The 14,419-nt window shown below is 40.1% G+C and overlaps 1 protein-coding gene across 4 annotated transcripts; it reads right to left on the minus strand.

Annotated features, from left to right (window-relative positions):
- Positions 1-1,538: 1,538 nt before the first annotated feature.
- LOC125298210 (CMRF35-like molecule 8) lies at positions 1,539-10,613 on the minus strand. 4 transcript variants are annotated; one of them, XM_048248914.1, is made up of 10 exons: positions 10,536-10,613; positions 9,599-9,770; positions 7,195-7,340; positions 4,826-4,876; positions 3,707-3,748; positions 2,795-2,914; positions 2,570-2,605; positions 2,206-2,298; positions 1,827-1,899; positions 1,539-1,649 (listed from the first exon to the last, which is right to left on the minus strand). In XM_048248914.1, exons 1-9 carry the CDS (start codon positions 10,591-10,593, stop codon positions 1,850-1,852), a joined length of 768 nt encoding a protein of 255 aa, XP_048104871.1. In that variant the 5' UTR covers positions 10,594-10,613; the 3' UTR covers positions 1,539-1,649; positions 1,827-1,849. The 4 variants fall into 4 exon arrangements, with proteins under 4 accessions (XP_048104871.1, XP_048104869.1, XP_048104870.1 ...); XM_048248912.1 differs by having other exon boundaries at positions 1,539-1,652; XM_048248913.1 differs by having other exon boundaries at positions 1,539-1,652; positions 1,815-1,899.
- Positions 10,614-14,419: the final 3,806 nt, after the last annotated feature.

Below are 14,419 nucleotides of genomic sequence, written 5' to 3' on the forward strand. Positions count from 1 at the left end.
GACTGTAAACATGACCGAATTTAATGTAGTACACTTTTACAATAAAACGTTATCGTTTGATAAATAAATGCTTGCTTACCATTAAGGAGGAGTGAACTTGACAGAGAGCTGAACACCCCGTTGGTCTGACTGAACTGTTGATGAAAATGAACTGGACAGTTCAAAGCGTCGTCAGCGGTCAACTATAAATCCACTACTTTTCAATCACCCGCGTTAAGATTTCCCAGTCAACCACAAATCCATGACTTTTCAATATCTTTTAGTGAACTATGTATCGATGCTCTGTCGATTATGGCAACATAAACTATAAACCAATGTTGTTCGATATCTCTCTTATCGATATTCATGCACTGTCGGGTTTTTGTCAGGATTGTAATGCTGATTCAATGTCTATTTACCATTGAGATTTCAATCTCAACCAAAATGATGATTTGGATGGAAAATCAACATCATATCAATGTCACCTTGCTATCTGGGATAGAATTGCCAGAAAAGGTAAATTAAACATATCACAATAGAGTTCATTGACATGCAGAAGAGCCTTAAAAACCATATTCTGCACTGTATTTGCCACATATCTGACCCTAGCTAGCATTCTTAGTGAAAGCTTATAGTTGCTCAACAAACCCTGGACTAGTGATCTGAAGTTACTGGGTAACTGAGGTAACTGGTTGACCTGTTTTTCATATATCACTCACTCTATATTGTTCACAATAAGAATGATTTGTACTCAAAGCACAACATGCAAAACCAACCAGTTTCTCAATACATAACAGGAATTTCGTTGTGTGACACAAAGTCTTGCTGTGGGCCATGATAGCAAAGAGCAGGCAGATACTGTTTTAATGGATTCCAGTTTCTTCCAGTAGCAGCAACTGGAATCCATGCATTTCCACAGAATTATTTTTGGAATCTGATCCCTTATCATACCTGTTCCTTCATACTGTTATTTCGACTTATATCGTGACTAAATTCAAGATGGCTGCAAACGCTAAACTTTGTGAAGATACTGTCTGTATAAATCGTCTTGTAAGTAAACTACCAGTGCTTTTTCAAAGTTCTAAATGTCTCGTTTTAAATGTCAAGGCCCTCGGAAGTCTACCAATGAAGTATGGAGCTACTTTGAGCCTCGTAAATGGTGAAGCAGTGATTTATTTGCATGGCTAGGCCGATGCCCGAGGCACCCCCATTGAAAAACTGTTTGTAGCATTGTCTAACTAGCGCCAGATTTCTGAGTGCAGGGGACAAGCCGAGATGAGCTATGAGACATACGTTCACACTAGGTATCATGTTTCAACACACTTTAGGTCAATATCACACCGGAATTCTCCTTTAACATATAATGTAGCTTTTCTTGACAAAAACATCTGCTAATAATTTTAAATATAAACAAATATGACTCACCATTAAACAGCAAATCTGCTTTACATTAATATTCTAAGGCCACATCAAGTTAAAAAAAACAACAACCATAAATATCTGTTATACAAAATAGAGCCCAAATCAGTCAAATCAAGTTATTTTCTGAGACATCCAGCTTTATTTTTCAGTTATCAATTTCAGCCATTACTGGTTTGAAACACTAATGCTAGTAGTGAGCTCTTGCCTCTTGTCTGGTTATGGTGTTTTGCTGGTCAGCCAAACTGCTGCTGCTGGAAAAAAAGAACATAGTAGAGGTCAATTGCCAGATTGATATCATATTGAGAGGGGTCAAGTGTTGACTGACTGATGCAAGTTATATGTCAGCAAATCACTCTATACATGAATACCTATCTCCCCCCACACATGTAATAACGGCTAGCTTCATGTATCACCATTATTATTACCAGCATCCTCTGCAAATCTGAGTTTATGGTCCGACACTTGCAGTCTCCATGGCTGCAGGAAGGTTAATTGAATCTGAGATGCAGAGCATAACACAAACCATGTCATTCAAACCAGACTTAAATATTTACACATGAAATATTACACATGATCTATTACTAAGTGTGTTGTTTTAAAAGGTCAGCACATACACATTTTACAGGACATTGACTGACATTGGCTGTGTGTGAGTACATGTCTGCAGATGAATAAATAATTGTGTGTGTTCACACATGCTTGTATGTGTGTCTGTGTGTACGCCTGTGAGTGTTAGTATGTGTGTGCTTTTGAGTGTGCTTTTCCTGTGTGTGTGTGTGTGAGAGAGAGAGAGAGAGTGTTCACCTGATGACTTAGCCCTCTTCACACACAATATAATGCTGAGTATTAGCATGGCCACCATCAGCACAACAGTCAGGCCCACGATGGCTGACAACACTGCAGGGAGAAGGTACAGAGACACAGATATTAATCATCAATATAACACCATTATATCATCAATGTAACACCATTATATCATCAATATAACATCATTATATCATCAATATAATTATATCGTCACCATTATATCATCAATATATTACTGTCATATCATCAATATAATAAACAAGCACAATAGCCAACAGCACTGCAGGGAGAAGGTACAGAGAGACACATTACTGGTATTAATGGAACCATTATGTCATCAATATAAGGGTATTTTTCTTACCTACAACCAATTTAGGGGTATGTTCGTTGGGTTCTCCTGTGGTAGAGAAGGAGCATAGAAAGTGAGGGAGAGATCATTATTGAGGTAGTGTATTTGCTCATGCTGCTGAAACTGAAAACTGGTGTTATGTTGCCCTGGGTTGTAATGTTGTTTTGGATGTAGCTGTTTTTAGGAGTTAGCTAAACGAATAGAAAAAGAAACACAAACGGATGCAATTTGACTTACCTTTTGGTCCTGATGTCCCTGGGAACACTTTTTCTAGGCCATCGGTAGTGGAATTGGCTGTATAATTTGGTCCTGATGTCCCTGGGGACACTTTTTCTAGGCCATCGGTAGTGGAATTGGCTGTATAATTTGGATTTGAACATTTAAGAATTGGTGTCACATATGAGGAGGTGCAGCCAAACTGGTATCTCATAACATATAGTGAGATATGACATGAAGATAAAAACAATCAGCAAGCAAACACACAGAAGAGTAAGGGAGATGAAGTCAGAAATTACAGCTACAACTAACTACTCTGATTCTGATGTTGTTGTCTTCTATATATGTTTGTTCTTGTTCAATGTGTTCTAAATGATTCTCCTTGTGATGACTGCTTTGGCAATATATGTGCCTACTTGTCACGCAGGAGCGTATGTTCCCCGGGTCCTATGTTCCCCGCTTTGTAAGGGACCGGGGAACATAGGACTCTTTTTTAAAACCCTAACCATGACCCATAACCCTAACCCGAACCCCGAGCGGGGAACATAGGACCTGGGGAACATAGGGATGACCCCTGTCATGCCAATAAAACATTTTGGATTTGAATTTGAGGGTACATCAACACACTAGTATGGTTTTTAAGTTATGTATAAGGTCAGTGTTAGAATATCAAATGTTGTTGGTAAGAGAAAAAAAGAGATAGGAAGTCAAGTCTTACAAAACACTTTTCAGTGTCAACATCACCAGTGGCACAGTGGAGGCCATGAGAGAGGCAGAGAGAGAGAGAAAGAAAGAGAGAAAGAAAGAGAGAGTGAGACAGCACGTTGAGTTCCTGAGTGGAGGCCACAACATTGTTTAGCAGGCCCGAAGAGAGCTAGGATGAATGGAGAGAGAGAGAGAGAGAGAGAGAGAGAGAGCACTGTGAGTTCCAACCTGTTGGATGTATGGTTGGCTGCAGCTTTGGAAATGCAGTTCCTGGATTAGATTGACATAAGAGTGTACATTATTATTTCTTTCCCCTTTAGATCCATTTAGCTGCTTTTTGTCCAAAACGACTTGAAACAGGTGAGGACTCATATTCAGGTTACGTGGTAAAAGGTCCTTAGAGTAGCAATTAATGCTAATTAATTAATTATTAATTAAATTAATTAATTAAAATTAATGCTAATTAAGCGTCTAATTAACGCTACAGGAAAGCCCTGCAGCGCATAGTGAACACAGCTGGAAGGATTATTGGTGCTTCACTCCCCTCCCTGAAGGACATTTACACCACCCACCTCACCCGCAAGGCGACCAAAATTGTGAGTGATGCAAGTCACCCCGCTCACAATCTGTTTGATCTACTGCCCTCTGGGAAGAGGTACAGAAGCCTGCGCTCCCGCACTACCAGACTCACCAACAGCTTCATACACCAAGCTGTAAGGATGCTGAACTCTCTCCCTCCTCTCCCCCCTCCACCCTCAGCTACATAACATCCTGGACATTGGACCCAAAATGGCCGCCTGCACTACTCCACTTGCACACTTGCACACTTGTACACTTTACAACTTGGTGTTGTTGTCCTGAAAACACAACACTTCTGCTGCTCTTACATAACTTGCACCACTATGCCACTTTCTTTCTTACTTAGGTCAAACAGAACTACCCAAGCCTTTTATTGGCCAGACTTTGCACTAGTATTTTATTGACTGTCTATGCACAATTTCAACCAAATTTTGCTGCTCTTATTTTTTCATTATTATATGTGCCCTCTTATTTACTTATTTACTTATTTACTTACTTTTTTGTTTACTTGAATGTTATGTTTGTCTGTGGACCTAAATTGGCAAAATATGTCTTGTCTTCACCGTGGGATAGTGAGAAACGTAATTTCGATCTCTTTGTATGTCTGGAACATGTGAAGAAATTGACAATAAAGCTGACTTTGACTTTGACTTTGACTTTGACTTTCACAAACATCACATAGTAAGACAAGTGTAGATCTCAGTGGAAGGGAAAGGGAGATCAGACAGGGAGAGAGAGAAACACAGAGAGAGAGGGTGTGTTTATTACCTTCATGCTGAAGTGTGACGTTGGGCAGCAAAGTTGGAGAGATGGTGGCTTCTGGAGGTCACCAATGAAAGACGAAGACAAAGGAAGTGCAGGTGAATATTTGTACCAAATTTGAAAAAAAAAAACTCTCTACAGGCATTTATGATATACCATTTTCTCAAGAATGCAAGGCTCTTGACCTTGACCTTTGACCACCAAATTCAAATATTTGTTGTCTGTGAGTCAAAGTGAATATTTGTATCACATATGAAATTATGTCAGGAATGTTTTGAGGTTTATTCACCACAAAGGGATGTACATAAGGTCACAGTGACCTTGACCTTTAAACTTTGGCAAAATCTTACAAGTTATTATTTGAATCCAAGTGACTGTTTCTATGAGATATGTTGGAGACATCACATTTGCAAATATTGGACCTACGGCATACTGGTGTATGTCACCCAATGATGTCATTTTGTAACCTGACTCTCGCCAGATGAATTTTGTTCCGCCTAGCTCCACTCACATCCATCTGGGATCGGTTTCGTTGAGAGTGATTTTGGCACCAGATTGTATGGTAAAGCCAATCAGGACGCAGGGCGGGAGTTTCATAGATGTGACGTGGCGTAGAAGCGACTGTGAGACTATTCTCAGCATCACGGGTTGGCTTCGATGTGAGTGGTTGAAGTAGCACGTCAATAGATGACGGACAAGTGGCTTATCCAATCATATGCAAGCATTTTTTGATTAGGCCCAGCCTTCTGAAGCACCACTCCAATGGATTGATCCCAGATGGATGAGTGGAGCTAGGCGGAACGAAAGGAGAGGAGGTTGCTCATCAGAGATATTCAGGTCTGAATATTGCTATTTTTTGGGTATTCGCCAAAAGGCATGTGACATAGTGGATACGTGCAGTTCTGGAACGACACCTTACGCCTTGTAACTCCAGTTTTAAACTAACCTTAGATCTACCTTTGATGGCATGGATTGTTACTTTGCTGTGTTTAAATCTGACAGCAGGAGAGATGTCAACATTTTATGCCATTTTGGGCCATTTTTTTTAGTTTTTTTGGCCTAAAACAAGGCGGGGGTCCTAACTCCCCCTGGGTTGTTTCAAATTCTGTACTATTTTGGCTTTTTGAGTTTTTAGGTGGACCCTTCAAACTGGCCAAGTTTCATCAAAATCGGTGACGTAGCATGTATCATCCTGCCTGGTCCTCTCATGGACACACTCTTAATTCTAAACAGTCTAGTCTTACACATTTCACTATCTGGTTAAAAATTGGACACATGAAAAAACATAGAAAGAGATTAAGTTGGCTGTAAAATGAGATGCCATGGTTGGGGCGGATCATGGAATATAATATAATCTTATAAAATTCCATTCCATCCAGTGTGTCTGTCTATAATGCTTTAAAGGAGCTTTGTGGAGATATGTTGGTTTCGACCAGACCGCAGCTATATGTCACTCTCCCAATTGACTGGCATTGCATTTAAAGGGACATGCCAACTTTTTAGGAAATTATTTAATTTGCCATCTACCCAGAGGAAAAATAACCTTCTCTTCTCTGTGCAATAAGCACATTTCCCACAAAATTAATACAGGCGCCACATGTGGTACAATATTGTTACGGCCCTGCTGGTCATTCCCAGTACCACATCTTTTCTAATGCCTGTTGGGGCTCTGCCCCTTTGGTCTGTGCTGCTTTGTATCAATTTGCAGATCATGGTGTGCCCATTGGTGCCGGGAGTAATGGGTGGTCCTATAAAGAAGACCTCATGGGTAATGGACACTCTCTGCTCTCTGCTCTGCCGCTCTGGCCTGGTTCCTGGTGACTCCGTGGCTGCTCCGCTCTCTGCTCTGCCGCTCTGGCCTGGTTCCTGGTGACTCTGTGGCTGCTCCGCTGGGGAGAGCCTCAGCCCATCGCTCCTCACACCGACGTCGCGTTTTACACTTTTGTTTGATCACCCCTAGACATACTTTGCATTACACTATCCTTTTTCATACACTATACTGACCTTATCTTCTTAATGTTAAAAATAAACTTATGTTATTGAACATATCGCTACAGTGTGGTCTCCCATTCAATGTCACAGCTACTTTGAGCCAGGTGGTTGTGACAATATGATATTGAAGAGAGCCATCCCGGCACTAGTTGGTTTGCATGCTCAGTGGATTCTGGACAACAAGTGGATATCTGGATACATGACAGAGAAGACGCATAGTTTTTTTTTTACATAATGTTTTTCTCTTTTACAATACCCCAGTGCGGTTATTTCCTCACATTCTGTTGCCATTTCTAAGGTAATTTCTGGATGTTTGAAACAAAAAAAAGCCAAATTGCTCCTTCAAAAATCGAACATTGAACACATCACATGGGTGTCCTCACCATCGGTAACATCAATGTAGACCTCCTCATATTGGTCAATTTTAAATGGTATGTCCACGGCACACTGATAGATGCCCTCATCTTCTATACTCAGCTGTGCGATGTCCACCTGGAAAGAATCGCTGCCATTGTCTTCGAGCGTGTACCTATCAGGAGAGGTTTTACATCATTAAAGCATGACCAATGGGATAACATCTTTTGAGTGTCAATATAAAATGATATGATCATGATCAATATAATAAAATCAATTACATTAATAAATAAAATAAAAACAAAGGGGAGATCTCACATTGTGTTATATAAATATTTAAGTAGCACACATAGCACAAATTACAATATAATATCATATAAATATCATATAATATCATATCATTTCTGAAGAAATTTCTTCATACATATTCATATGGCACCCAGTTTGAAAAACATGTAAAATGTGAGATCCACCCTTTATTACTGTGCATATTACATGCACAAGTTAATATATACTGCCGTGCAAAGGCAAAAGGCAGTAACTTTGGTCGAAAATGAGTTATTCTCATTTTTGAGATATTCTAGATATCCTTTATCAGGTGGAGAAATATATTGAGTCAATTTGTCAGTCAGTTTTTTTTTTCTAAAAAAAAAAAATATTATTTATCGCAAAAGCCTAAGAGAAACCAAGGCAGAACACATTAAGTCCCAAGTTACGGCTCATTCCTTTTGTTTAGGGTGCTGAAGTTGAGTTAAGGTCAGTTAAGGTAGTCTGCCTTTGTTTAGTCGTGCGCTGAAGTTTAGTTAAGGTACTCTGCTTGTTAGTTAAGGTACTCAAAGTGAAGTGCCTTGACATGGCTCTTTATTTGTTGGCAGATAATACAAAGGCAGAGTACAGTAACTTCCTAATAAGGGTCAAAGGTCAAGATTGAGCCCAATATTTTTTCCCCTGTACAGACTTATATTCATTAAAACAGGCAATAGCCAAATTTCCAGTGTCCTACGTATAACACAATTGGCTTGGCAACAAAAAAACTTTAAAGTGACTTTTCAGTTTCTCACTTTGGCGAGTTAAGGTCTTTTGCCTTTGAAGGGCAGTATAGTATGTCAAACTCTATGCAACGTACATCTGTGCACCGTGTATACCCTTGAGCTGACTTGACACAAGAGCTGCATGACCAGCTTATGATGTTTCCTGCCTGTGATATTACATGCACACATAGTCACGGTGATGGTGCAAGGGCAGTGTTCAAGTGATTGAGCAACAGGGCCACGAAACCCTAGCGAGAATGAGACAAGGAAAGTGAGCGAGAGAGAAAGAGAAAGGGGTGGGAGAAAGACAGGTCTCTATCTCTCTCTCTCTCTCTCTCTCTTCCTCTCTCTCTTCCTCTCTCTCCCTCTTTCTCTCTCTTTCTCTCTCTCTCTCTCCCTCTCTCTTTTCAGCCCAGGAGTTTCAGGCCCAAGACCGGCCCACTTTTTCCATGGTGGTGGAAATTGGATAAATACAGTAAAGCAACAGTTCAGCTCTTACTATCCTGTAGTTTTTATTAGTACCATGATTCAATGTGTAAAGGTTATAAATAATGCACTTAAAATCAAGTCATAAACGTTATGACATAGAAGTGAAGTGACATTCTGTTTTTGTCATAACAGGTTAGGGTTAGAGGTTGGGGTTAGGGTTCATGTGTTCATGACCGTGTCATGTCACTGTTATGTCGATACTGTCAAGTAAAATGTTACCTTATTTTTTTACTACACAGATCAAGCTTGAGTTTTTTTCGATATTTGCATGAATCGCCTTATTGGATGATACAAAAAGGTTAATATCTTAATTAATTTAATATGTTGCTTGAGAATAGGTTGACAATGCTACAAAGGCCAATATTAGCCCAATAATCACACTGCTAATAATCATTGCCTATAGGCCTATTTCTTTTTACCAGTTGCCACTTATGTCTGTCCTCTTCAAAAAAAAATCTGGAAGCATGGCACATTTGGCAGCATTTTCTCCAATGCTTTTCGTCTTTTTTTACCTGGCCTTTTCAGTCCCTCCTGGCCTCTTTCTATGATCCAACCTCCCTGACGCTCACTACGGTAGGGCTGGCCCGGCTATGGTATCTGAGAAAACTATTTTGGAAAAGACGGACTATGGACCCAACCAACTCTTCTTGGGAGGGTAGACCTCCTTCACATGGTAGGCTACAACCCATGCAGACGCTGCGGTGTTAGGCATAGAATGCGGAATGTGTGTAGGCTACTAAGAGAAGATAAACTAACGTAGCAAATGTCAATATTTTTCCCTCGACCAGTCCAAAAGTGAAGCGTCCCACCGGGAATTCTCCTGATTCTCCCGATTACCCACTGACCTGACCTACCCAGCATGGCAGTAATAGAGAAAGATGGAGAGAGGAAGAGAGAGAGAGAGACGACTGACCTGCCCTGTATGACCAGCTTGTGTGTGGCATCAGTGCGAACCATATCCTCACAGAAAGGGGGCGTGCCCTTGCAGAAGTACTTGGTGTTGTTGCTGTAGCGCTTGTTGTATTCACACGTGATGTGGACACTCCCGCCCTCGGAGCCCGTCACCTCGGTGGTGGACGTGCCATCTGTCAGGGCATTTCACTGGTGTTACTTTATTACAATACAGTGTGTATTATATTACTTTATTACAATACAGTGTGTATGTGTCATAAGATAGAGAATGGTGGTGAATATCTAATTAATATCTAATTTCAGAATGATATTGATTTGTATTTATTTACTCATAATTAGCTATTTATTGATTTATTTATTCATTCATTCATTCAGCTTGTTCAAAATGTATCTGTGTAGTTGGTATAGTGATCATCAGCATCAACATTTCAGACCTTATAAAGCTATCAGGGTTACACTTTACTTGGATATTCTGTCTTGAACTCAGAATATAAAAAAAAAATGTTTACACTAAGTTAACTACAATTGGCAATTAAAGTTAAGGTTATGGGTGATTCGTAAGTGCTCGACAACAATTTACATACTGAACTTTTTTAATTTTAACAGATTATTTGTTAAGTCTCAGTGGCCGGACTATCCAAGTGAAGTCTTACCAATATCAATATCATTCCTCTTTTTAAAGACACTGCGACTAGTTTAGATGTCACCTCCAAACCTACCTAGAGATTCATTATGTGTTAACGGATGAACAGACAATGAATGTGTAATAAAAGCTTTCAAAAGCATGGTATCACAAGGACAGAAACATACAAGCTATCTTGCTATTAAAAAATCCTTTGATAGTGGGATTTTTAGACAGGAAGGTCTATTTTATTAATTTAAAACTCTGATTGTTACTTTAATTTTTTTTATTCTAGCTTTACAACTACATGACTTACCCGTAACTATCCAAGCACTGCAAAGCAAGAAGATCTTCAAGCAGAGACCAGACCCCATCCTGAGTTGTTTTCTCTCTATAACGCTCCCTCTCTCACATATGGAGATGAATGATACCTCTCACAACAATGTCTTGTATGGGAAGCTGGTGTTAAGACACGTTAAGACTGTCCTCTCTGTGTTGCAAGCTGAGATGGAAAGAGATAACATTGCAGTGTGTGTGTGTGTGTGTTGGTGTGTCCTCCACACATTTTTTTATAAAGTCTTTCAGTTTGAAGTTATGGCACAAATGTACATATATTATGTTTTACATAAAACATCTGTATGTGTTTTTTAGACATAAGAGGCATCAGAAACAACACTTTCATTGATACAAGGAAACAGCAGAGGGTGCCATCTGCTGGTTGAACTAAATACCACAATAGAGGACTCCATCATTTAGATTGGGAGGTGTTAACTTCAGCTATTAGCATCACAACAACATTTAAAAAAAAACATGGCCATATTTTTGGCATCAATTTTGGTCTATTTTTGGCATCAACTTGTACATGGGACATTCCAGGATTATGGGACAATTTAGGTAGATACACTTCTTAAAGTGCCCATGTTATGAAAAAAAAATTCTGGGATTTGGGGTGTTATTTTTGTCTCTGGTGCTTGCACACACATACAAACTTAAACTAAAAAGGGCAAAACTGTACAACACAATTAAAGTTTGGGTAAGGCTATTTGCACCCCTGGTACAATTAGCAGTGTATGCTATTCGTACCCTGGTGCAATTAGAAGTGAATTCTATTCGTACCCCGGTGCACACAGCAATGTGTCCTATTAGTACCCCGTCTGGTACAAATATCAATGTATGCTATTCGTACCCCGGTGCACACAGCAACGTGTTCTATTAATACCCCATCTGGTACAAATATCAGTGTATGCTATTTGCACCCCTGTGCATTTATTCCGGCATATTGATCACACAATATTACTTAACAGGGTGTGAATAGCTCAGCTGTGTAATAGAGACTCTGAATAAGGTATGCTGTTTGCCACACATGCCAACAGTGACTGGACGCAGTTAAACAAATAACTTTTGCAAATGCTCACAGCCTCCCACAGCATTGTGCTCACAGTTGAACATGGTGACTCGGTATTGGCACGTTGCAATAATAATACATTTTATATATGTTTTATTTACAAGGGAAGTCAAAAGTGTGTGAATGACAAAAGGGGGAATGAAATGCACATTAAACATGATCAAGTAAAGTTTCACTTATTATCCATACATTTATCCACATAATTTGGCATTCTTAGTACAAGCTTAGTTTCTCAACAAACCCTGACAACAAACCCTACTATGGTTTATTCAAACCAAGCCTTCTGTTTCAGACTCCAGAGGGGGATACTAGGAAGCATGTTAAACATAACTATTTTTTTACCATAACTAACTAAGTAGAATGTACTGTAGAACCACAGTGTGCACTTTCTGCAATTTGGCACTGATAATGCTGCGTTTTCAAATGTACGTAAATCTGGCCCTCAGTATGTTTGGTGTTAACGTTCTGGCTTTGATATGCTGCATTAGGCTGGGTGGTGTTGGGGTTCAGGCTCTGACCAGTTGTGTCCTGTTGGATGGTGTTGAGGTTCAGGCTCTGGTAGACTGCATCAGGTTAGATGATGTCAGGGTTCAGGGTCTGGTAAACTGCATCAGGTTGAGTGGGATTGGGGTTCAGGCTCTGATAAACTGCATCAGTTTGGGTGGTGTTGGGGTTCAGGCTCTGATAAGTTGAATCAGGTTGGGTGGTGTTGGGGTTCAGGGTCTGGTAGACTGCATCAGGTTGGGTGGTGTTGGGGTTCAGGGTCTGGTAAGCTGCATCAGGTTGTATGGTGTTGGGGTTCAGGCTCTGGTAGACTGCATCAGGTTGGGTGGTGTTGGGGTTCAGGGTCTGATAAGTTGAATCAGGTTGGGTGGTGTTGGGGTTCAGGGTCTGGTAGACTGCATCAGGTTGGGTGGTGTTGGGGTTCAGGGTCTGGTAAGCTGCATCAGGTTGGATGGTGTTAGGGTTCAGGCTCTGGTAGACTGCATCACGTTGGGTGGTGTTGGGGTTCAGACTCTGATCAACTGCATCACGTTGGGTGGTATTGGGTGGGTTTGTGTTCTGGTAAAGAGCATTCATGGTTACAGTGTTGCCATGATCTTCATCCTGAGGACAGATAGATGACATAATTAAGAATATATTTTTTACACCAGCATATTGGCAAGTAGCTGTATAATAAGTGGGATAATGTATAGAACGCCGGTCATTATGGCGCTTTGGGGGTCCTGTTCGCCCTGTCAGGACTTATTTTCTGATAATGACCGGCATTCTATACATTATCCCTTACATTTTTTACATCAGCATATTGAAAGGTTAACAGCTGTGAGAGCTATTCAAATTCTGCTGAATGTTGAAACTTGTATTGTGAGCCATCACCTCTTGATCATCTCTTGTTGTCTTTCCATTTCTGAAAGAAGTCCTGTATTGAAAATGAAGAAAGATTTCACTGGCATCACAGGGTTTATGGTTTTAGGGTTTGTACCCTTTTAGAACAAGTATAAATGGAATTTTAAATATAATCAAAGCAAAGTAAACAAAATTGTACTGCATTTCACTCAGGTATAGTTTAAATGTAATTTAAAGACTTTACAGTCCTACATTTCACATTACAAGTCACACACACACACACACACACACACACACACACTAGGTAATAAGTAACAGTGTGGGGCTATTTAAATAAATGCAAAAATATATATATACAAATATTTAACACTGTACTTACTGTACATGAATGCACTATACACAACACTCACCTCAGCCAGTACACGACACAAAATAGACCCACACCCCCAAAGACTGCTGCTGCCACTCCAACAAGAGCAGCAACATGTAGGCTATGGGACACTGCTACAGGAAGAAGGAGAGGAGTTATCAAACATGTTGTCATGTTATCAACAGCCTACATGCAACTTGTCTTCTTTACTTTAGAATTGACATATAATGGACATATGCAACCTGCGTTGCGATGGCCGAACAGTGTGGTTCAGCCCTGCTTCTGCCCAGGCTTGAAACACACAACTTGTAGCACCTTGAAATTTGGAGGTGAGTGTGCAAACAAATGAGCTAAAATCATTGAGTGTTAGTGTTATCATTGAGCATATCTTACTAGCATATAGGCATCGAGGGGAGGGAGGTTTACCAAGTGTACACACAGCTACTTTAATAGTGTCTATTATCACTCAAACACAGAATTATATAAATACTTGAGGGCAATTCCATGCATGACTGTCATGTCTATAATGCCAACTAAATACCATGGCATTGTGTTGGCTTTATGGATGTGACAGTTTTGAGTGGAATTGCCCTTGAAAAAATAAAACTCGCCGATAAAGGGAGGTAACATAGGTGTATAAGTATTTTTATGACAGCTTTTATTCTTGGACTTACGCATAACTTCCAGCATTTTGGGTGGTGAAGGAAGATCCTCATGGCCTCTAACAGCACAGGTGTAGTTGCCCTCATCTTCATAACTGACTGGGTGGAGCTGCAGCTGATTGTAGATGATCTGCTTCTCCTCTACAGGACGTCCATCTTTACTCCAGATGAATGAAGCGTTGCTGGTCAGATTGCAGGTGGTGTTGCAGGTGAGAGTCACATTGTCACCTTCCTTTACGTTTGTGCCTTCTGCATATGAAGCAACCTGCAGGCCTAAGAGAACAATAATAAAATCTTGTATAATATGACTTTCAATGTAGTTGTTTTACTAGCTGACAAAAACAATCAGTGTTCATAACAACAACAACACTATTTGTATTTACTTGCAATGTTCAATGAAACTCCTGGTTGGCCTA

Source organism: Alosa alosa, chromosome 7, assembly GCF_017589495.1.
Source record: "Alosa alosa isolate M-15738 ecotype Scorff River chromosome 7, AALO_Geno_1.1, whole genome shotgun sequence".
Lineage (NCBI taxonomy): Eukaryota > Metazoa > Chordata > Actinopteri > Clupeiformes > Clupeidae > Alosa > Alosa alosa.